This window comes from Lineus longissimus, chromosome 4 (genome assembly GCF_910592395.1).
Source record: "Lineus longissimus chromosome 4, tnLinLong1.2, whole genome shotgun sequence".
In the NCBI taxonomy this organism is placed as follows: Eukaryota; Metazoa; Nemertea; class Pilidiophora; order Heteronemertea; family Lineidae; genus Lineus; species Lineus longissimus.
In genome coordinates this window covers 21,944,541-21,969,776 of record NC_088311.1, presented here as the reverse complement: position 1 = coordinate 21,969,776, position 25,236 = coordinate 21,944,541, and the positions used below count along the sequence as shown (strand labels likewise).

Sequence of the window (25,236 nt, the reverse complement as noted above, 5' to 3'; positions counted from 1 at the left end):
ATCAGAAAGTGAGAAGAATTTCAGTGCTCCCACCTCTCGGATTTCTGAGAAACTAGTGTTTACAACATGGCGGACGTTGGAGAGAAATGTCAAGTAAGAAGATAAAAAGTATCGTAGTGACGGATCATCACTTATTGATTTGCCTGATTGATGACTTCAACCGTTACATATAATATACTTCTAACTTCTGTTGAAATTTGACGTGTATAGAATCAGAGGTTCTGTTTTTGTCCGGATTTCTATCTCAAATTTCCAACATTTTCTGGAAAATTCGTCTGCTTGAGTCATGACAGATGAGGGATGGGTGCTCATATAATTTGCTGTACATATCTCCAGTGGATTATACTGATAATTATCATGATTTTGTATTCCATCATAAGCCTTTTGCTTTCCACTTCCAGGGAACTGTAGTTCCAAGGAAAGACTTTGGAGATGCCCAGGCAGCACAAGCTGCAGCTGTGTTTCGCAAAGCAATGAAAGGATTGGGTAAGCACTTCTAACTGCTTTTGACTGAGGACTTACAGTAATTAGCAATGTTTACAAAGAATACATGTTGTCACTTGTAACATGTCAATTTTTACAAGATTCTTGTGACCTGAAGAAAGAACATCAAGTCATTTCCAAAGAGCGGTCATCATTCATAGACATCACATTTGTCACTTTCACCCTTTTATCACTCATGTCATGTTTGTGTCAATGAGTGAATAATAGCTGTGACAAATGACATGTAGCATGTGAAACTTGACATGTAACATCATCTATCCTATCAAAACCGAACCCTAGGTGTGCAGTGCAGTGGCAATAAAACGACAAATGGTTATAGCACCAATAAATGATCATAATGATGATGACTGATAGAGAGGTTTCAGTGTATGTGTGTTGAATCCAGGTGCTAGTTATGATTAATGTTGTGTCTCATGCTATTGTCATGTTATGTTTCCAGGCACCAATGAGGCTCACATAATTGACATCCTCGCAAGCCATACAAATCAACAGCTGCAGGCTATATGGATGGCCTATAAAAAGGCCAATGGCAGAGTAAGTTGTTCATTTTGTGGTTGAAAGGACTGCTCATTTTCTTAAGAGTATCAATTTTAGCACGGCAGGATGATGGATCAGCATTGATTGATGGCTTATTTGATTGATTGATTGATCTATTTCCAGGACTTGTTGGCCGATATCCGTGGTGACCTAAGTGGTGACTTCTTGAAGCTGGCGGAAGCATTATTGAAGGAGAGAAAGCAATATGATGCAGAATCTCTCAAAGCAGCCATGGAGGTATGCTGTACTCCTCTGTTTTAAATTCAATTTTGATCTGAAAATTTGGGGAAATACTTCTATCAATACTTAGGCCATGTCGGTTGCTCTTATTTCAGCCCTAATAAATAGAAATGATGTTTCAATATGAAAATGCTAAAATTGATTGACAGCAGAAAACAGTAATGGAGAAGGCAACATCCCCATGAGAGTAATAAGTGGACCGCCAACAACTATTTTTGATGAAAATGGCCCTTGCTGAGACCTATGTAAAATAGACGCATCAAAACCAACTACATACACATTATTTCTGGTGCTTTTGCCTTGGAATAGTTTGAACATCCTCTCCTGCATATTTATTTTGAGCTCTTTTTCTTGTCAATTACTTATATTTTTCCAAACAGGGACTTGGGACAGATGAAGATACACTGATAGAAATTGTTTGCACAAGAAGCAACAAGGAGCTGATGGACATTAAGACCAAATATCATTCATGTGAGTTGTAGGAAATTTGACCCCAGCAAAAAAGAATACTCTTGGGTTTGAGAGATTCATCTTATCTAAGAAGAAGGCTTTCTCTGAAAATCTTATAATATATTCTTCATTCAAGAACATTCAAATCTCACACAAAATCTTGGTAACTCCTGTATCTTTATTGCAGTGTACTATGCAAATTTGGAGGACAATATCTCAAGCGATACCCATGGCAATTTCACCAAGGTCTTGAACGGGATCTGTGCAGCAACAAGAGACGAAGGGACCACTGTCGACAAGGAGCAATGCAAGCGTGATGCACAGGCACTCTATGATGCAAGTATTAACTATTTTTTGATTGATTATAGAAGTTAGAGTTCGTTTTCTTAGCGTTTTCCATGGCATGGCCTTGCTGAATGCGCATCATCATCTGGGGAAAACAGATGTCACTTTAATGAATTTTCTCACAAGAAAACATTTCATTTATGGATTTCAGTAAGAGAACTGTTGGTGTTTGAGCTCAGCGCTTTGGTAATTTCAAGGATGGCCTAATGCCTGGGAAGATTACCTAAATTCAATACTTAATGCTTTTACTTTCCAGGCCGGAGAGAAAAAGCTTGGTACAGATGAATCCGTTTTCAACAGGCTGTTTGTGACAAAGAACGTGCATCATCTCCGTCAGGTGTTTGACTTTTACAAGGAGATAGCAGGGAAAGACATCACTGAGTCCATTGATTCAGAAACCAGTGGTGATTACAGGGATGTGCTGCAGAATTTAGGTGGGTGGGTTTGGTTTGGTTAGGGAATTGTCTGTTTCTTTCGGGCTGTGTACGACTCAATACGACAATACTTTGAATCGGGGCTGACTTTTTCCGATCAGCAATTTCAGTGACTGTCTAGGCAAGAAATCTGACATTCTTTGCTTTATTGAGAGATCAGCTGGTTGGCTGGGTCATGCTTACCTGTGTATTCATTGCCTTCCAGGTCACATTTATAGCCAGACCATGTGTGGACAACATACTATATCATAAACGACATGTAAAACTTGCACCCAATCAGGAGAGTTCACATTCTAATTTTCATGCTTACCTTTTCCAGTCCGCATCGTGAGAAACCGTCCTGAGTACTTTGCTGACAAGTTGCACAAGAGTATGAAAGGCGTTGGTACGAATGATACGGCTCTGATCAGGCTGGTGGTTACAAGATGTGAGGTGAGTTTGGCATGGACTCGGTTCTTTTGTATGTCTTAGTTTAATAACACTTCTTTTATGATTTAATCCTCGGGTAGTGTTGGCATTGGCTCCACCTAAAAGACTGCATATTAGTTTTTTGGAAACAATTTAACTGATAACAGATTATTGCTCAGTGTCTGTTATCTGCATAGAGTGTATAGTTGCAATACACACTTTATGAACTTCTTGCCAAAGGGCTACAGGTCAAAGTGATGAAATTGTTTGTTTGCTGGGCACTTTACTTGTATGATAGACCGATACATCATCTTATTTGAAGCCATTTTCTTGCAGGTCGATATGGTCCTGATCATGGAGCAGTTCCAAAAGAAGTATGGCAAGAGTCTGTCAGACTGGATCAGGGACGACACCAGTGGTGACTACAGGAGGGTCTTGCTAAGGCTTGTTGGCCTCACTCCTGAGGAAATTGACCCAAAGAAGTAAAAAGTACCATTTCGGCTTGTGTAGCGTCAAAACTTGATCAGGTCAAAACGTCATTAGGTTAGCAAGAGTCAAAACGTCCTGGCCTAAAAAAATTTAAAATCTAGGCACTCACTGGTTTATCTTTAGCAAAAATAGTAGATGTTTAGGTATTGGCACCGTGCACTTGTTCAGTAATGTATCTTGTAACTTGACAACTTGAGTCTCCCTTTGTGCCTGTATCTAAACAATTATTACCCAATTATCTGTATCAATCAGGGCATATCTAAACCAGCTGACAGCAGGTACATCCTATCCAGTCTTTTGTCGTATTTAATAAAGGATATTAGAGTCTCAATTTTTAAGATCTGTATTATAACTTTGCCTCGTATATCATGGACCTTCCTTCTTATCTTTCTACAAATTGTTATCTATTTAACAACTGACATAAGTCAAGTGCAATAATGTATGTTTGTAATTGTAACATATTTATAAATTATTCAAATGTTTTATTTAATGTCTCATTGTATCTGTTTATAACTTGTCACTCATAATTTGAATTTGTATTTGAATTCACATTTATCGAGATTTTTGCTGTGACTTCAGATAGGAGATTCCCTAATGGTTGGAGCGCAGGGTTCAATGGGTTAATGCTAGAAGCATGCTAAACATATCGCTATGAAGAAGCAGGCATCATCGCAGCTGAAACTACATGTACCAGTTTGTTGTATTTGAAAATAACATGTACCCATTTGTTGTCTTTCACACAGCACTTTTGTTGTTTATGTTGTTGGTTATTTTTTGTTTATGTGGAGGTATAAATCTCCACTCATTCTTACATTGAGTGACAACAACTGTATTTCGATTAATTTTTATTTTGATTTATTACCTGGTAGCGTTAATATCATTTTGCTTCCAACTGATTTATCTTGCCACATTTTAACTTGGTTATTTCAAGCAATTATCATTTGATAAATGCTTTATCCTTTATCCTATCATCTATGCAGCAGCTGTAGGCCATGTATTGGAAAGAATATCTATTGCTTTGAAACACTTGCCAGTTCACCTATCTGTGAATATTGAGAGGCTTTAACATTCGTTCCATATTTTGAAATTTAAGATTTCCTAAGTTATCAAAAGTTTTGCCTATGTATCACATTTAATTGTTGCTGGATTTTGTCTTATCATGTTGATATAAGGTTAGGTGGTACAATTATAGCCGTGGTACAATTATATCATCGGTGTGCACTACAGTGTATTGCTAGCTGCTTTCTACACTCTAAGGGTTATCATTGTACCCCTTTACCTTATATGTACCCACCTTGACACTTACAGTCTGGAATATCCACCGTAGTATATGTCTCTGCTATACATTATTGTTGATTAAATAATGTGTTGAAAATACAATCGTTGTCTTATTCATGAAAAATATGATTTGTCCACCCTCCACTGAGGAATCTCAGATCGTTTTGTCCAAATTGTTATGACTACAGTCTGAAGAATTGAAAAAGCCAGCAGATAATATGGACAGAAGAGTCTCTGCTTACCTCAAGAGCCTTAGTGCATGATGAGACGTGGAAGCAGACCTGGGGGCCCCTGGATTTGAGTACCTGATGAAGAGGCACCATCTGTCCCTGCGCTTCCCACATTCCTGATTATTCTGCCGGTATAATTCCAAGTGGGCGCTCTCATGCTGAATATCTACTCTCACGCAGATTATCTGGATGTAGGCCCTTGTAGAACATCCTGAATAAAGCCTGGTTGTTGCTGGGGCTGGCGCGTGAGGCATGCCCCCCCCCTTGCGTCTGAGAGCCATGTCTTTTCTGCGCCCTCTCCACAAAAAGCACAAACTAAATGTACATGTACTTCTATTTCAACCCGACAGTTGCCCAGAATTCCTTTTGGGGAAGGGCCAGCAGACCTTCTCCTTGTTTCCAAGAAGGGAAGGGAAGCATCCCTCTTTCCCTAATTTCTGGACAATAAAAATCAATCCCCCTCCCCCCCGGATCTGTACTTTTGTGTCTCTGGAATAAGTGTCCATGGTTACTCAATGACAGATTAAGGGAAGAGGCCAAAGGTCTTAGACCAGTTAAAAGCATTCAAAAATATTTTTTTGCTGGACTTTCTATTTAATGGACAGCAGTTCTTTTCACACTAGCCATTTTCATGCTTCTCCTCCCAAACATAAGTTGTCAGAAGTAAACGTAAGTAATCATTTGACACTGGAGATTATCTACTTATGTCTAAGTTACAGGCAGTTCTGGGTATTTATTTTGGATTAAGCTATTTTTGTAGATAGTATCCCCCTTGGGGCCAGTTTATCAATGATGACCAAATGATATTTCACAAAGTCGATTTGTGAACTGAGATAGCGCAATTAAGCCGACGGTGATAGCCTGAGTGACAAGGACCGGTAGATGGTGCACCGTGGTAACAGGTTCGATTAAGTATTGGAGCCTGGGTTGGAGTCTTGCTGTTACCAAGGAAGTTTCATAGTTAAATAGTACCTCCATTCTGTTTAACTGATGTTTTGAAAGGTGAGGGATAGAGGCCGGTCCACTGCGTCCGGTGTGTAGGCGCGAATCAGCCGCTGCGCAAGGTCGGCAGGCCCTCTCTGCATGTCCGCGTCTAAATGGCCTACATGCCTACTTCTGCCTCAGAGGCCTTTCGAGTGCTTGTCCCTGGAAACATTGCATATATTGTCTTGTCCTGGGCCGCGCCCTAAGCACCCCAGAGTGATACTATCAACCCGATTAGACACCATGGGGTTAACTCTTTTGCGGGAACATGTCTATTCTCGTCCCCTAGGACAAATTACAAAATTTCCGATCAAGCAAAGAATTCATTACGTGTAAAAGAACTGAATGCGAGGTTGTTTTGCCCCACCGCCTGCATGCGCTATCGTCTGCTTACAATTTCAAAGTTGGTTCATTCCTCTAACCGGTGACATACTTGTTAGATCGTCTGCCTGTTTGTGCGATCAAGAAGAAAACTGCCAAAATGCCCAAGGTAAGTAAAAACTATCATTAACTTTCTATTTTTTTTAGATTTACAAGATCATTAACCGATCTGACTAGGATATGCTTAGTGGGATGCGGTCTGCTTCTTGTCTGCGGCTCTTGTTCTCTAAGGTTATTGGAAGACCGCGCCCATATGGGAAATGCAAAATAACTGCCTTGGAATAGAAAATTGAGCCTACTACCATTAAGGCATACCTCGCATCCCAAGACATGGTAGTCCTCTCCAGAATATGTCTTAGCATATCGTGAGGTGGATGGATGCATGATTAATAGAGATAACAGTGCCCTCAAGCCAGAAGTATTATATACATGTAGGTCTGGGCTAGATAGTAGAAGAATAGAAGCCTTTAAGGATGGTGTTAGGATCCTTATGCATTCTTATTCAGTTATATAGCCCTACATGATATAACATAGCCTTTTGCTACATAACTTGCTGGAAATGTTAGGTCAAACTACAAAACCTGTAAAGACATTTTGTGCATTTATATGCCTGTATAGAGCAAAGCTTTGCAGATCATTTGTGAAAGGTCAGTTCTTCTGCAATGTGTTCATTAGGAAAACATTATACCTATTCAAAAAATCTTTTAGACCCATAAATATCAGAGAAACTCTGGTTGGTTAGTGTTTGAGGGTTGACCAAAGGCTCCACCAGTTGGACTAGACCTTGAATTCCTAAAGCATTTTAAACTCTTTCAAAACGAAGTGATGAATGCCAATTTCAAGGGAGGGAGTCTGGTCTTTGTCTTCCAGAGGACAGCCTCCCAGGTTTTGAATGTGCATCCACGCCATTTCGAAGGAGTTCTTATTACTTCTAGTCAAGATGGTAGTGCCTGTCGTCAACCCTTATATCTTCTGACTGCACTCTGGACATATGATGATCATACCTTCCATATACGTACATCAGGCATGGTCTCAACATGGTCACCACACTCTGGTCACTTCATAACCAAAGCACATTAAGCTTACGAGGTCTTTTGGCTGTGAAAGATGAGCATGCTCTATATAGTGTGAATCCTAGTATAAATAACATCAGAGCAATTAGATGGGCCACAAGTTGTATAATTACTGTCTACTATTACACCCAATCAATGATTACCTATCTGTCTGATCAACAGCAGATGACCCTGTCTAATGTGATCTCTGGGCATTGACCTTGCCATACAAGATATTTAGACAGGTTGAATTTCTGCTCAAGCCTTGAAGAAAAACGCCATGCTTACTCCATTAGGACTGAATTGGGAGGCCTAGACTTACCTTTGTATCATTGGCAATGTTACTTTAAACAGGCTTAGTCCCTCATCTAATGGACATCATTTGGTTTAGTTTTGTGCGAGAGTAGAAAAACACAAGTTAACCCAAACTAGAACATTCTTGTATAACGAGAGGGTTTTTTAATATAATTTGCCTGTCAATATGACTTAGGAGTCATGTTGAAAAATCCTAAATTGCGACCCTGGTGAAATTGCTAGATATCAAGTCTAGACTGGTCTTTATTACATTTAGTTCTTGCTGATAACTGAGCTGTCCCATTTGTTTCTTAATGTGTCATGTCCCATCTACCGGTCGCATTCTTGTTTATCTTGAGCCAAGTTTGTGTATACTACTTGCTTGAGCACGTAAGACGAGCCATGTCCAATAAATCTGAGCTTATTTGTGTATTCTTTTTTGTTCTGTGAACATACATCAATTTGATGTAAAATAAATCTGACCTTATCACATATACTCTCTTTGTCATTGTAACTTTTGAAGAGAATCATTTCAAAAATTTCTGAAAAGCAGTCTATGCGTGTAGTTGTTATATTTCTTCCAACAATGGTTATGCACAAATTCCATGCAATTTGTCATTTCGATTATCGAAAGTTAACCATTACTGGGATAATAATAGGCATTTCTGACTAGGCTAGATAGATGATTAGATATATTTTCTGGTGCAGAACAAAACTTTTCTATTGCTGTGTCTATTGAGAGCCATGCATCCCATAAAAAATATACATCAAGTTCAGACAAGGTTTGTGAAAATTCCCATGGCCACAATTCAAAAATAACTAAATCATTTACAAATTCATAGGAGAGGAAAATTTGATTATCACTTCAGTTTTAAAGGGCAAGCTTTTTCACAGGTTGCGGTTGTTTCTCAAATATCAAAAATGTCAGTTAATCTTTGAATGATAAATGAACCATATTTACATGAGCTTATCTGGTTGTGACCTTGTCATTATAGGAAATGATATGAATGGAACTTATGAGCACAATTGAGAATTGATAATGACAACCTTTTCACTTGGATTCATAATGATCAATATTCCAATTAAACCTCCCATTCTATTATATCTTTCCTGCTAACATCATCAGTTCCAGGCGATTAAAATTCGGGCGTCCGTAAGTTTGAGCATGAAGGAATTGTCCACCATTATCATTCTGCATGCAGTTAAAGGGGGACTATAGGCAGGAGCAGAGGGGCTAATTTGGCCATCTTCAGATGACTAATATACACAGTAAGGGCCCTGGGCCATGTCAGATTCAGCACTAAATATATTCCTCTTACAAACGTGAGTAATTTCGATGTACTGTGAGATGTGAGAGACCCCTATTGGCGACTTTGTGTAACTTTATCTTGCCTGCCTAGCTGCTGCCTATATTTTCCCTTTGACAGCACTTTCTATACTTATGTTTTAGGAAAACTGCAAATGCTTGACAAGTTATAATGATTACTCGATGAATGAATTTTGATTGAATGATTATCATTCTTTAAGGGCCGATAAGAATTTGGAATCTTGCATTAATGAGAAACAGTCTTGTAAGCGGTATTTGCTGATCATTCCCATGTGCTTGTTTCAGGGAACTGTTTGCCCCAACCCTCACTTCAATCCTGAAGATGCCGCGGCCAAACTCAGGAAGGCCATGAAGGGACTTGGTAAGTGAACTCTACCATTGGTAGCATGATTCTACCTCAACTGCATTTACTTTAACACCTCACAACGTGGATCTACGTCTTTCACACCAACGGTTCGGTGCTCAGAAACGTGAATTTACGTCGTCTAACCCACCGACTGTGGCAGTCACCCTTTTGAAATGAGTAGTTTGGTCAACTTCTGTGATCTTCCAATTAAGGAATTTAGATATGGTCTATGATGTCCTTTTATAACAAGTTGGTTTTATTGACCATTTCAGGAACGGATGAGGATGCTATCATCGACGTTCTTGCAGCCCATGACAATGCCCAGCGACGAGAGATTGCCAAGAAGTTTCAGGTCATGTACGGAAAGGTATGTTTGATTCTTCGGGTTAAGCTCTTTGTACTTGATTGTCTCTGTTTAACTCCGCGAGAAACTTCCTACAAAAGTGTGGGTGAGAAAATGTGTGATGATTTCTTGGTCACAACTTTGTAGTAGTAATAGCCTAGTGGTATCTTTGAACAGCTCCCTGAATAGCCTTGGTCCACCTGAGTTGCTCTAGGTAAGGAAAGGTGGTACAGTTATAGCCACTGTCTACAACCTGCACTTTTAAAGACTGTAGAGGCTACAATTGTAACACTTTACCTGGTGGTTCCAGTCTTTTGGAGTGTTCCAATTCCTAGACATCCTGTCAGTGGCCTTGGTCTTGGCAGGTTGAGTTCCCCAAGTAATCCTGGAAATATTTTGGTCTTAAGCTGCTGCAAATGAGAAATTTTGTTGCAGTGTCCCAGAGGTCCAAGCCTTTTGAAAAAATGTTTAATTTGCAAATTTCAATTTCAGGAAGATGGGGTGAGATTTTTAAGCAGTAGATATTTCATGGGTTCTGCATGAAAAATGAAACCAGTTTTTTCTGTGGTAGTGAAGCTCTTGTACTTCTTGGACTTCATACGCTGCAAACTGTCAAATTTTTGGCACATTTCGCAAAAGTTTAAGAAAAAAATAAAATGTTCAAGTTTTTTGGTTTTTGGATAAAAAAAGCTCTTTCCAATTTTTCGTATAAAAATCTGCAATATCTGCAAAAATAAAACGCTTGCGAAAACTTGGCAGTTTACAGAATCATTCTTGGACAAAGGTTTTGGAAGTTGGTTCACTTACGAAATTGAGATTGACAACTTATACGGTTAGAAATCATAATATTTGATGCCAGTTTTATGGGTATTTCATTCAGTACATGGCATCTTCCCCAATGGCATCTAACCTTGATCTCGGAATTTTAGCATCCGTACAAGTTGTTATATATCAACAATCATATTTTTGTTAAATCTTATTGGAAGAAGACATTCTTTGGGCAGCTGACATCCAACGTTTCCCCATTTTCAAAATGATGTTTCTTGCAGGACCTGGTCGACAACATCAAGAGTGAAGTAAGCGGGAACTTCAAGGACCTGTGTACTGCCTTGCTCAAGGAGCCTCTTATGTACGAGGTCGAACTCGTCCATGATGCCATGGCCGTAAGTGTTGCCTCTTTGTCCTTTCTGCCGATTTCTTAGCGTAGGTGGGGGGCAGGTGCTTATAGTCAAGAGGTCCCATGCTCACTGTGGTTGGGCAACATTTATCCGCCTAATTTGCCTGAAAGTTTTGTTTTCTAGTGGCAGATATCAAAAGCTGTCAATTGCTGGTCTTATGTGACTAATAATATGCATAGTTAAGATGTGGTCATGTTTTATTCAGCTGTAAACATGTTCTTAGAAAACAAGCCTGAACAATTTTGATAAACTGTGAGATAAGGAGACACCGCTACTGGCAATTTTGTATAACTTCATCTGGCCCACCTGGTTCATTGCCATAGTCTTCCTTTAAGTGTTTTTGCAACAACTGGTCAAGACTGGTTCTGCCTGTGCATAACAAACATGTCTATCACATGCCTGAGGGACAGCCAGCTTGCCCATATGTGATTGATGGACTGACTGATCGACTTAACAGATTGTTCGAATTGTAGGCCTTAGTAGGTCGGTAAAACTATTGTAAAGTTACTACACAGGGATGTGACTGTGCCCGAACCAAAAAAATGCTGCCTTTGTTACTGCCCGAACTTGCAAAATATACTTCTGAAATGGTCATGTTTTGGTTGTGTCCAATTTGGAAAATTCAAGTTCTACTGAGATCTGAATCATAGATCTTGTCATTTCTAGTGTAAAATTATTGTGCATGCAAGTTTGCTGAAACTTGCTATCACTGCGCTGGAGTATGTATTTTGATGTGGAACTTTGGCCGAACCAGAGATATCTATGTAATACAATCCGAAAGCTCAGCACTCAAGCAAAAGGATGTATGGCCATGGGACAACTTGCCTGAGTTGATTACTGGTACTAATATACTGCTGCTGTTGCCTTTCTATCATTCCTGGTCTAAAATGAGCCATGTCAGTCTGATATCATAATACCAGCCCCGACCAATCATAATAATAGTAGGCTAATAATCGGATATGTCCCCTTCTACATCATTCAAATGTTGTTTGTTTTATATGGCTGGTGTGTTTATCATGTGGTTATTAAGTGATCAGACATTCATTGTTGCAAATTGAATTGGCTTTGTGCATTCAGTGTTATACATGTTATAGTTACTGCCGTAGAACCTCCCTATTCAGGTCACCATTGGTACTGACAAATGCTGCCCTTAGAGTTGCCCTGTCATGACAAAAGTCGAATTGTATAGAAACTACCCATTTGGGACTATAACCACTGTCTCTAATAGAGAGGGTCTCCTGCCATGGGAGGTTTCTGCTTAGAGTTTCCACTGTATGTCCACAAGAAACGTTAATATACGTTTATAAAGTCACATCCTCTTACCAAAGACGTAGATCTACACTCAAAATTCATTTTGTTAGAATGTCATCAGATGGTTTCCAAAAAGACCTGAGGTATCTTACTGGAGAACTAAGGCATGTCAAGCATCGCCCATATTCTCGCCTGCTTGTCCTTCATGCCCCGATTTTTCTATCCATTATAATTGCTGGTTATGTATTTGGTGATGATAGGAAATAAGTCTTATCTCATCTGATATCTCCTTGGTCAACAATAGCAGAAACCAGTAACATTAATGACAATCGTAACAGCTGAGATTTCGTTCAAAATAGATTGTCTATCAGCACATTTCGTTATCAACACTTTCGAATATTAGGTCAGTGGTTAGGTGTGGTTACCAAGAGGTCATTAATGAAAAGTATGGTGCAGTGTTTGCCAGTTCTGCAAATGATTTGTAATGGAAAAACTAATTCAAAATTGTGGATGGCACTCGGATCTTTATGTTGCAATGCGTGCAAACATTGCAGATTGCACTTGACATATTTGGTACCTGGATGTGAATGACTATTGACATGAGTAATTCATGCCATAGTCAAGTTCCGATTGTTGAGTTTTTTCCAACATCCTCACATGAAAAGGACAAGTTTGATTTTATTTGCGGAGGAAGGGGAGGGGGTCGCCGTCAATACTGACAAGTGTCTCTGATCCAGCTTGGCTCTAACCTAAGCCCTTGCCGATATCTGAACATATACCCCAAATTTAACCCACTACAGGGAGAAGGGGGAGATGTATTGTTATTTGTTTATCAGACAGAGGGGAACTGATCTCTCTGATCGATGTGTTCAACTTTTGCCATGAAGGCTACCACAATTATTAGCGGTTACCCATAACTAGAGATCATGAACAATCATGCAACCACTTTGATAGGCCTAGGTCTATGTATATGATATTTGAAAATTACTGGTAACAGTCCTATACTTGTTTTTTTAGGAACCAATTTTAGGTCAAGTCAAATACTTGTTTTTTTAGGAACCAATTTTAGGTCAAGTCACAGGTTATGAAAATTATTATTTTATAATGATGTATGATACCTACAAGGCTTTTGTGCTTGTTTTTTTGTTCGGAGACCATCAATGCCAAAGCTAAAAAAGTCTAATTACAATTCCTCTATCTGTATTAAGATTAAGAAAAAGAAGGTGAGACGGTTCACGGTTTGTTTTTTTCTCTCACTCTTTTATCAATCAGGTCATAAATCACAGCGAAATATATTTTATTCATCTTGAAACTTCAAGGGCTAAAATTCACAGATTGGGAATTAGCAGATGAGTTGGTGAATATTAACCCTTGAGAAACTGATATGATTTTATTGTACAAAGGAAGCATGTTTTCCTCTCCTCCAAGTTTCACCAATCCTGCTGCCATTAGACCGCTATCATGTCCACAGGGTGGCCCAGAAAACGTTTCCCTCGCACAATGGATACACAATAGAATTCTATTGTGCAAGGGAAAAGTTTTCTTGGCCACCCTGTATACTTGCTTACATCATGTATGACTATGAGTGTCTTCTTCATCACAGCAAAGCTATCTTGGCCTCAAGGCCTATAGTTTTTCTTTACTTCCTTACATCAAAGCCTTCTTAGTCACCAGGCCTCTCGTTATTCTCTACTTATTGCAGAAAAGCTATCTTTGGCCATCAGGCCTCTTTTTATTCTTTACTTCAGCACAGCTAACTATCTTCATCAGGCCTCTTTGTCACAAGACTGAGTCATCTTTATTACAGCATTTACTAATGCAAAGTCAGCTTGTCACCAGGCCTCTAGTTTTTCTGAATTACATAGGACTGGTCTACTTTACCATGACATCACCATCACTACAGCAGCCACTCTGGCCACCAGACCGCTAGTTATTCTGAGTTGGAATAACTAGAGTGAGTTAAATATAAATTCTCTCTACAGCATTCACTACAGCAAAGCCACTCTGGCGTCTATTTAGTTATTTTTGGTTTTTGTATGGTCTACTCTACCATAGAGCCTACTGCAGCAGGGCCTTTCATACTGCCATGCAGGCATCTGGTTTTATTAAGAGTATTTCAGAGCGGAAGTCTAACCTATTTATTCTTCAGGCCTCAGTGTCAAAGTGCTTTATTTTGCCTTAAATCTCTTCCTGAACAGCCTGCGGATAAGGTGAGACTGTTACTACCAGGGATAGAAAATTTGTGTATGGATGGCATCCTCATAGATTTGCTATTGTCAATTTCACGAGAAAATGGCACATAAGATTTCATACAGACAATTAAGCAGTTGAACAAAATGTTGTATTACGGTACATCTGAACTGTCCAAAGTATCTGAAAATACGTACGTTGCCATAATCTGACAAATTATCATCAAGAACAAGTCATTTTCAGCAAAATGCTGGCTAATTTTCCCAGCCATTTTATGCGTTTTTGTGATGTGCCATTTTCTCATGACATGGACTATATAATTAGGGGTAATAACTCGGTCATATTTCTATAAACGGTAATGATTTTGAGAACTTCCAGATGATTATGGGTGGATAACAGAATGCAAAACTGTCAAACACAATACGATGCTTCAAAAACATTAATTCTATTTTTTTCTATTTTTTAACAATATTGAGAAAAAGAAGGTGAGATGTTACCAAAAGTTTTTTCACGTTTTTTAATCAGATATTTTTTCACATTTTTATCAATAAGGTCATAACTAACTGGTTAAATTAGTTTTATCATACCCAATTAGCATGATTTTTTATTTCCCAATATTCTGCATGAAACAAACATAATCCTGCTCACACATAATTTCAAAAAATGCACTGTGACTGCTCAGAAAACTCACTAAAAAGTTGTACTTTGTATGGTATATTTCACGTTATGTTTTAGTCGTATACTTCATTTTAGTCAACTGAATCTGTTGATCAGTTATCTCGGCACTACAGTCTTATTCACAAGTGACATCCCTAAATTTGCGCGCAACACGATTGACCCATTTGGCGAACTTGCATGCACAACTCGGTGTGCAACTTGGGCAAAAGTTGCAGGGATATCACTTGTGACTTGGACTGTATGCTCACACTACCTTCCCCAAGGCAGCACCTGAATATCAAACTCATTGAATACAACCAGGTGTTTCAAACATATACCTCTTTCAATATAATTGAACATCGAATCCATGAATGCTACAAATTGATTGCAATGCTTAACATTTCCTCAAGTGTTTAACGCTCGGAGTCCAATTCATTATCATTACTTTTAAGCACAACGTGCACGTTGCAGCCAAGGTGTTTTAGAATGATTGTAAAAACCCCACCACATAGATTGTGCTGAGGATGGTTCACAAGATCTTCTAGGTAGCTGTGGTGCGTAGTTAGTGCTCAGACTCAAAGCATCCATTTCAACAGATATGTACACGTTGTGATCATGAATACCACCTGTGTTGAACCTTATACTGCAAGCATCTTACCAATTCGAATATCCACTCATCTAACAGGTGATTGTGACGAGTCTCTGAAGAGGGCAGCTGGAATGGTTGTCATGCAGAGAACCCTTACATCTCCAGCTTATATCACCAGTCTCTACCTCTTCCACAGGGTAACCGGAAAAACGCCGACCGACCGACCGACCGACCGACTGACCGACCGACTGACCTGCCAACCTACTCATAAGTCAATGTGGTATATCCAATCCACAATAGCAGGTCATATGCAATGAAATTGTAAACAAGCGCACGTAAGCTGGTCAAATGACAACAAATGCATGTTGCGCGTTGCAGTTCATGCATTGCATCGGTCGAGACACTCGAGTAGAAAAACTACAGTGCATATACTAGGCCCAAATCAAGTTTTTTATATCCACCGACCATGTAGACAAAGCATATCTTTAGAGTATCGTTATCAGTTCCTTACCGCGTGGGCTCGTTTTCCCGGTATAATTGACTGGAGATGCTGCTGTCAGACACGTCGGACTCCATCACGTCCATTGCGCTGGGCACTACACAGATACATGTGCTATAGAGAAGCGAAAGGGATACTGCATATGACGGTAGGTTGGCAGGTCAGTCGGTCAGTCGGTTGGTCGGTCGGTCGGCGTTTTTCCGGTTACCCTTCCACAGGGGCGCTGCAGTTGCCATTTGGCTTTTGATAGGCAGCAACCCCTATGCACAATGCTGCAAAACATGCATCCATTGGCTACTGCACTCTGACATGGACCTTCTGCAGGATTGTCGACAGGGGTTGCTGCCCATCAAAAACAAGTAGCGACTCCAGCAGGCCTCTCCGACAGGTTGTACCAATCTCAGCCCAGCTTGGCACATTCTTGTTCCCACACGCCCTTTTCAAAATTGTCATTGTGCCGACCCTGAACCCTCTCTCCAAGATCCTCTTCTGAACTGTGGCAGGCTAATTACCGGACTTATGGCTGGGATCTGACCTATGGCAGGCTGATTACCAGACTTATGGCCGGCATCTGACTGATGGACTTTTGAATTCATTCACGAGACCATTCACAAACAGCTAATTACTTCGGCCACTTTAGAACCGAATAGGCGTTTAAATGATGTCGTCAGTTCATCGATTAATACATATATTTCAGCAAGTAGGAGCCTTCTTATCCGTGGTAAATCCACCACGGCCAGCTGCTCTTTGCATCGTAAATTATTAGGAGAGGCCTCTTGGGTATTTTAGTGAAACTCGGTTATTAGCCGAACACAAATTACTCATCGCAGCTTTCATGCCTGTTGATTTCTCTGTAGGTCTGAATTCAATGTGATCATTGAAACATTAGATTCAAAGGGAGATGTTTATCTGATGAGTCGTCTATACAGTAGAACCTCTCTATTAGGACACCATGGCGTCTGACTAATGCTGTCCCTAATAGACGGTTTTCCTGATTATAGAGGTCTAAGCAAACGGAAACAACCAATTTGGGACCGAACCTAGTGCTCTTTTGGAGTGAGAGAGTGTCCTTAGTAGAGAGGTGTCTGCTTGAAGAGTTTCCACGATAATTGAATGTTATTAAATGTTGCGTATAACGATGATAGATGTTGTTTCAAAATTAGTTTTTCCATGCTGATGTAATCGACATGCCACCCTGCCTCCCAAGTTGGACGCAGCAGTTCCAAATGTGTTTATGAAAATTTGGTTGTGAAGAGAGTTTAATGGAATTAGCATATTTTTGTTATTAATTCGTCAAATGTTTCCTGTTGTGTAATGTGCTCATATGCAATTAAAATGGTGTAATTTACTAATGTTGCTGAAATATTTTTTGATGGTGAAGTTGCTTGCGGCTACTATGCAGAAAAGCATTTTCCCTTGTTGCTCTTATGTAAGAGAGAAATTTGGAAATATTGAGTTTCAATGGTTTTCATGATTTGCAACCTGATTTGCAACCTGATAATGTCAGATGCCTATGGTATGCCATTTTATTTACTTGCACCACAAGTAAATATGAATAGACATTGCTGCTGGATCAGACTTGTCAATATGATGAAAATTAACCTGTGGAGAAATGTTTATTGCAACGTAATTGAAAAAACTGAACTTCAGTTTGAAAGTTGTAATGATTAGATGACTTTTTGAGGATATATCTTAGAATATATTTGTTGGTCTCTTGGAACTGATGTCTGTTGTCAACGAATTACACAAGTTGCATGATCAGCAAACAGCACAAATTATTTCAGTCAAGTTTGTATCATTACTATACAGTGCACCTTTAACTAGGACTCCCAAATGGCCGCTTGGGGACTTTTCATTCCAGGGATATCATCCACTATCAAATCGACCGTAAATGTTGACTTAACTTTTATGTCCATTAGGCCATCATCAATAATTACAAAAATTGTCTGTCAATTCCCGTATTACTGTTAACGTCATCAGTGTGCGACTAAGTAGCTTTCCAGTAGTTTTTGTCCAAATGACTTAAGTGTCACTTGTTCTATGAGCTATATATAATCTGTTAATTAAGCATAATCACTCTCATTTCTAAATAATGTTTTCATGACATCGATAGTTCGGGCAGAATTGTTAGGTCAGTGACACCCAGCTGCCTTAAAGGAACAACGTTGCGAGACAACGGTTGACCAGCACTGATGAAATTTGCTGCTTTCCTTGATAGAGGGCAGTTCTTTGAGAGACATTTAATTTTCTGTTGACTGTTTGTTTACATTTTCAGATGTTTATCTGTAGTGCACTCGAAAGCTGTAACTTCATGCATTATTTCGAGAAGTTACTCCTTAAGGGACAAGCTGATGTATCACAATTTACTAACTTGATCTCTGATTGTGAAAGTGGACCTCTGAATGACAAAAAGTGTTGGTACTTCATGGTCAACAAAAGTTCAAAATCCTGTGCCTAACAAATTGGCATACTGAACACCTGGCTCAATGGGGTGTAACACCGTATGACTGGACTTTGTCTGTTGGCTGTTTGACCTGAACCTGCACATATGACCAAGGGGATACTGGCGTAACTACAGCCGCCACTAGTGGCGCTAGATGTCCCTAGGCTTTCAGGACTTTGATCATGTTATTTGTAGTCATTCTTTCAACTTGCATTTCGTTATTTGACAGGGACTTGGTACAGATGAGCGCGACCTGATTGACATCATTTGTACAAAGAACAACCATGAAATCAAAACTCTGAAGGACAAGTACAAAGAGAGTAAGTACAATATAACCTGTTACCATGGTTAAGTGTCACGCCTGAGGACACAGTGAAGTGAAATTGGCAGGACGAGGCAAGGCAAGGGAGTGACAGGACCTGGACCCGCCCTGAGTGACCTTTCAGTTTCTAACCAGCATGGAACCCATTCAGTTCATTTTGCCTACTTAACCAGGCATTTTTTTCGCAGATTTCAAGAATCGATTTGCAAGAATAAAAATATTGATTGGAAAAAGTGGAAGAAATACCGTAATCTGCTAAAATAGAAATTGTAAAAATTTAATTTTTTTTAGAAATATTCATGAGTGAAAAAATAATGAGCCGTGAAATATTTGGCGGATACAGTATTTATATCTATAGCCTCCACTTCTTTCCAGAATATCGCAAAAATATCGAGGATGATATCAAGGGCGACACTAGCGGCTATTTTAGACGCGTTCTCATCGCGCTGCTTGCCGCCTCCAGGGACGAGGGCTGCAGTGTCAACAAGGCCCAAGTGAAGGGCGATGCTGAGGACTTCCACAAAGTACGTACACCCACCTGGTTTATTTTGAAAAGCATCAAAACCAACTCATACGTGTGCATACTTGTCCTCTGCCTATTCTGTCTCTTGCTATTCCGATCATGATGTTCAGATTGGCCTCACAGGCCCCAACGATTCTGATATGGCCACCTCAAGGCAGTGCTACTGATAAATGCCCTCGAGACAACCTTGGTTGCCAAGCCTGGCTTGGAGGAGGGTGTCCTAGCATGTGATAAGTTGAAAAGAAACCCCCATCCAACTGATGAATGTGTGATTTCAATTGTCTTACTATGCATTCTGCTATCAAAGAGAATAAAGGTAAAATAACGTTGTGTATATATTTATGAATAAAGTTTAGACCATAATTGTAGACACATTATTTATGATTTATGATTTATATTATTACTGCTGCATGATATTCTTTTATAGAGATTTAATAATACATTATGATATGATGTATTTTCAAGTGTGAGTCTTTACATCAGAAAACAATTTTCATTATGAGCAATTTGCAATCCGTCAGTGCATGTCTATTTTTAGACCAATTATGTATAATTCCTTCTTATCACTTGGCATGATATACAGTAGAACCTCTCTTTTAAGGACACTCTTGGGACTGACAAGTGCTGTCTGTAATAGGGAGGTGTCCTGAATAGAGAGGTCAAATTGAATGGAAACAACCAATTTGGGACCAAAACTAGCGTCCTTAATAGAGAGGTGTCTCCTACATGTAAGGGTGCCAACTGTATGGCACGTTAGGAAAACACTATTTTCATTCGAAAATACCAATTAGTTCTGAAATTTTTTAAGTATTGGCTGTTGGCAGGTGTTTCCACGGCACTGCATGAGGAATTCTGGTCTAGTCGTAAACTGTATCTAGGACCAGCTGTTGGTTCTTGGGCAACATTTCCAAGCAAAGGGATATGTAGTCAGACGGATGACTGAACAATTTTCTATCACATCCCGTCTACTCAGCCCTTTTGGGGACAGGAGAGCCTACCAATCAAATTCCCATTTTCCTGTAGTCCCTTGCCTTTTTCACCCTACGCAAGCCTTGTTTTTACTCCCTTATCCTTTTTGTAGGCTGGTAAGGGACTTGGAACAGATGAGGTCAAATACAACCAGATTCTCTGCTCAAGGAGCTTCAACCATCTCCGAGAGATGTTCGATGAGTACAAGCGACTGACCGGCAAAGATATTGAACACTCAATCAAGTCGGAAACAAGCGGAGATTATGAAGATTCACTCTTGGCTGTCGGTGAGTGGAAAGACATGAAACAGTAGTTTTATGACGTTGTACAGTCTTGGCTTAGAGTGACGTGGCGGGTCACTGACGTTACGACTTGAATGTGACATTACCTTATTGAGTATGTGACGTTACCACTTGACAATGTGACATTTCCAAATCAGAATGTGACATTACAACTTGACTATGTGACATTACATATTGACACACTTTACTCTGTGATGTTAATGCTAGACAATGTGACATTACATATTGACACACTTGACTCTGTGATGTTAATGCTAGACAATGTGACATTACATATTGACACACTTGACTCTGTGATGTTAATGCTAGACAATGTGACATTACATATTGACACACTTGACTCTGTGATGTTAATGCTAGACAATGTGACATTACATATTGACACACTTGACTCTGTGATGTTAATGCTAGACAATGTGACATTACATATTGACACACTAGACACTGTGATGTTAATGCTAGACAATGTGACATTACATATTGACACACTTGACACTGTGATGTTAATGCTAGACAATGTGACATTACATATTGACACACTTGACTCTGTGATGTTAATGCTAGACAATGTGACATTACATATTGACACACTTGACACTGTGATGTTAATGCTAGACAATGTGACATTACATATTGACACACTTGACACTGTGATGTTAATGCTAGACAATGTGACATTACATATTGACACACTAGACACTGTGATGTTAATGCTAGACAATGTGACATTACATATTGACACACTTGACACTGTGATGTTAATGCTAGACAATGTGACATTACATATTGACACACTTGACACTGTGATGTTAATGCTAGACAATGTGACGTTACATATTGACACACTTGACTCTGTGATGTTAATGCTAGACAATGTGACATTACATATTGACACACTTGACTCTGTGATGTTAATGCCAGACAATGTTACATTACATTGTGTCAAGAGGGCCAGTTCACGCCATCTCTACAGGAACTGAGTAAACCATATTATTATTGGCCCAGCATAATTTTGAGACCTGGTTGGGGATAGTTTTCAATGAATTCCACCTTACCCTGTCTTATTTGTTTCCAGTGAAATGCATCAAGAACAAACCCCGTTATTTTGCCGAGCGTCTGGCAAAGAGTATGGAAGGTTTGGGAACCAAAGATAACGATCTGATTCGTGTCATGGTCTGCAGGAGCGAGGTAGGCACAAGGGCTAGCGTCCAGCGAAATTTTAATTCATCTCCAAAAAGAACCAAAAACTTTCAATCTGTAAAATTTGAAAACGTACAGTATAATCCGATGCCATTGTAACAGGTTCAATTTGAACAGTTTGAAGAGTTTATTCCCCCTTTAAGTCTGCTATGACCAATGGTTTAGCTCAGGTTATTTTGGGCCTTCACAGTCCCTGAGCCTTATGTCATTTCATTGCATGTGCTTTATCAGCTATTATTGTTTGTATAGTTTTCCTGGTCTACTGAGTTTCCCTCCAAATTGAGTTAGCCTTGGGATCCCGAACTGTGAACATGCATGTTGTAGACCTGGCCAGATGATTTTGATATAAACATTTCCTCATATTTGATTTCTTCCTTTTCCTCCATCAACAATGTCACAAGGATTGGAACAGTGAATCTGTGGACCTGATGACTGATTTAATTCAGTATTACACAATGATATGTACATACAGTAGCATTTCGTAAACTTACATGTACATGAGACGATCACTCTATACACTGTAAACAAACGCATGCACATTGACTGCAGGCGCCGCCTGGTATTACAAGATGATACTAGATATAATCAAACCACTGGTATGACTCAAAGATCTGTCAACGGATGGCGAGGCCTTTTGTTAACCTCTCGTCTTTGCTACAATGGATAATGCTATATCTGTATATGTAAATGTCGATGGTACCCTGGATATTGATGATGTGTTCATTATTTCAGATTGACTTGGCCGACATCCGAGCGGAATTTTACCAGTTAAAGAAGAAGAACCTTGAAGATTGGATCAAGGGGGACTGCAGCGGAGACTACAAGAAGTTGCTGCTGAAGATTCTGGGAACGCCATGCTAGAAGTGGTGGCAGCATTCGGTGCAATTGAACAACAGAATTTGAAAGAAAAATCGGGTTGTGAATGAGAACTTGGCTGTTCCTGAATGGTGGTAGAGCTGTCTTCAAGTCTTTCGCTACCGGGCCCACAGTAATTCACACTGCTAAAGTTTCCCCAATTTCTCTCGTTCACCACAGTCCCTATAAGTTTTTGGTTGGTCACACATGAAGAAACGAAATGGCAGTTAACTGCACTCAATTCAATGCACACCTTGTCCCAAGGATTGAGTAATGCTAGCTATTTTACAATGAAACTAACTTTTTTCTCAGCCAAGTTGGGATCCAGGCCGCCCGGTCATACCGGGTGCGGGCCAGGGGTACGGTTCATTGCCAAAACCCTGAGGTAGTGAAAGAGTTAATGCCTTGCTCTGGGTTGAAAAAAAGAAGAAGGGAACAACATGACCAATAAAAATTTCTCTAAATTAGTGCAGTAACATTGTAAAGGAAACAACGTAGGCCTTTAAGGGGTCAGCACAAAAAGCATTTTACAACTCTCACCAAGTTTTGCAAAGCCTCCACCCCCAGTTTGTTATTCAAATTCTATGTTTATGTATTTCTGTCATATTTATCATGTTATTATATCAAAATGGTGTATATGTAAACAGGTCATTGTTGAAGGTACATTAGTTATGTGGTGTTCTACAAAGGGAGATAGAAAGGCATAAAACATGGAAATGCATTTTGACCAATGTAATTAATGCATAATTAATCCTAAAGCAATTACTAGAACATTAAATCTGACCCGGGCAGATTGCACATAAGCACCTGCTTTCATACTACTGATGATCACTTCTTTAAAAGCTATGAAAGATTATTTTGCTCTAAGGAGCCAATTCAAAATCATTTTATCGCCCTTGGTAGAATGCCATCTTTTGTTCATAAATGACATTAGGGTAGGGGGTTATTTCAAGCATATTTCTAGCGTTTACTTCTATCTGTTGCTATGTATTATAAATATTTCATCTGACTTCACCGAAACCATTTTTAGATCTGGATAATGGTATATTATGGCATGAACTAACTTATATCATTTTTTTTCTCAGCCTGTGTCATCTTCAGGAAATCACTCTGTGCAAAATGCAAAACAGATGTTTTCCATTTACACTCTAGATAATCAGTTTTCCAACTTGTGGAGAATTGGGCAGGTGCTCCATCTTACAGGGTTGGTCAGCTTTGAAAGGGAGTAAATGTTGACAAACAAATTGGTTAGAAAGAAGTCCCGAGTTGTCAACAAAAGCAAGCTGTTTCTAACTGGTAGTAATGTTGCCAGCTTTGGTTTTCAATATTTGAGTATATGTGACTGACAGAAAAATGCTTGCCCGAACAACAGGATTCTTGGCAAGTTGTATACCTGATTCGCTAGGGTGATTTTACATATTTAAAATCTTTTCATTCAGAATTCTGGAATGATCATGCCTTCGTATGAAATTGTGAAATCATTCCAGACTTGTTATGTATAGGTATTTGAAATGAATTCCATCAAAATGGAATCTCCATGAGATGTAATAAAACTTGGTTTGTGCAATAACAGACAGAATATCTTGTTTGACTTTATTTTCTTCTTCCGTCTTGTTATCGCTATCCAAAGAGACCCCCCTCCCTCGTCGAGAGTCCCTGAAAAGCCCCTTGTAAGCTGCTTAAAAAACTCCAGATGTTACATACACTAGGCCGTAGTTAACCTTTTGGTTCAGGTGGTGGGGGTGAGTTTGCTCTGGGGCAAGAACAGCACTATTAGTCTTTATGCCCTGCCCCCATCCCTCCTACAGCCCTGGACCACTCCGGAGAGGGACCTTTGAAAGCTGAGAGAGTACACCTCTACTTCACGTCCTGATGACTGTCTTCATCCAAGGACTAAATCTCCTATCACATCATTTGCATCCTTCAGCTGATAATAGGTCCCTTCAAATGACTAGAGCTACTTTGGGACCATCCTGAAGCTCGGGCCAACACTCGAGCATCATACCTCCAAATGAATGCAATTCCTGGGAGACTAAACATCCTGTTACACCAGAGCAATCTTCTAGTTTAGGAATATCTTTGGTATTGTCTTTGGGTGAATGCACCTCCAAATGAGGTGTCAGTTCTTTGCACGTCTTGTTTTCTTTGGGGAGAAGGGGGGGGGGCTTGATTGGCAGTGTGGCACAGTTCGGCTAATATGAGACAGTTAAAAAACTTATTTAACCAATGAGGAAGTGCCAACTGAGAGTTGTTTTTCAAAGCCATCATGATCCGTCCGAGACGCTTTGTCACAATCTGTCTTCAAAACGAGCCTTGTCACTGTCGCCATCTTTTGTCCACCACTGGAATCGAACCTAACTGAAGAAGGGCGTAGTTTAGCGCGAGTTTGTTTTTCTAAAAGGTTATGAACATTGTTTCTTCCTTCTTTACACAGTCTTGAAAGCGACCCATAATCAATTAGAATGCAGCGCACATCTACGCTGTGCAATGATGACAACATCAAGCGCTGTGAAATATGACCTGAAGACCATTTAGACCTGTGACAACATCTGGAGGCCATGTTGCGCATCGGGCTTGCTTAGGACAATGTCACAACCTCACTACGCTGAGGACGAT

At 39.7% G+C, this 25,236-nt stretch overlaps 1 protein-coding gene across 1 annotated transcript; it reads left to right on the top strand.

Moving 5' to 3' along the window:
- The first annotated feature begins 64 nt into the window (after window positions 1–64).
- LOC135486826 (annexin A6-like) lies at window positions 65–24,199 on the top strand. Its single transcript, XM_064769928.1, has 19 exons — window positions 65–93; window positions 402–486; window positions 944–1,038; window positions 1,165–1,278; window positions 1,662–1,752; window positions 1,919–2,067; window positions 2,333–2,510; window positions 2,830–2,942; window positions 3,255–3,401; window positions 6,321–6,389; window positions 8,753–8,779; window positions 9,239–9,314; window positions 9,572–9,666; window positions 10,692–10,805; window positions 18,679–18,769; window positions 19,147–19,295; window positions 20,376–20,550; window positions 21,641–21,753; window positions 22,498–24,199. The coding sequence occupies exons 1-19, from the start codon at window positions 67–69 to the stop codon at window positions 22,624–22,626; spliced, it is 2,037 nt and encodes a 678-aa protein (XP_064625998.1). The 5' UTR covers window positions 65–66; the 3' UTR covers window positions 22,627–24,199.
- The last annotated feature ends 1,037 nt before the right edge of the window (window positions 24,200–25,236 follow it).

Coding starts and splice junctions, on each gene's coding strand:
- LOC135486826 (XM_064769928.1), top strand. CDS start 67: ATGGCGGACGTTGGAGAGAAATGTCAA. Junction 94..401: donor ACGTTGGAGAGAAATGTCAA/GTAAGAAGATAA, acceptor TTCCACTTCCAG/GGAACTGTAGTTCCAAGGAA. Junction 3,402..6,320: donor AGGAAATTGACCCAAAGAAG/TAAAAAGTACCA, acceptor TCATTCCTCTAA/CCGGTGACATACTTGTTAGA.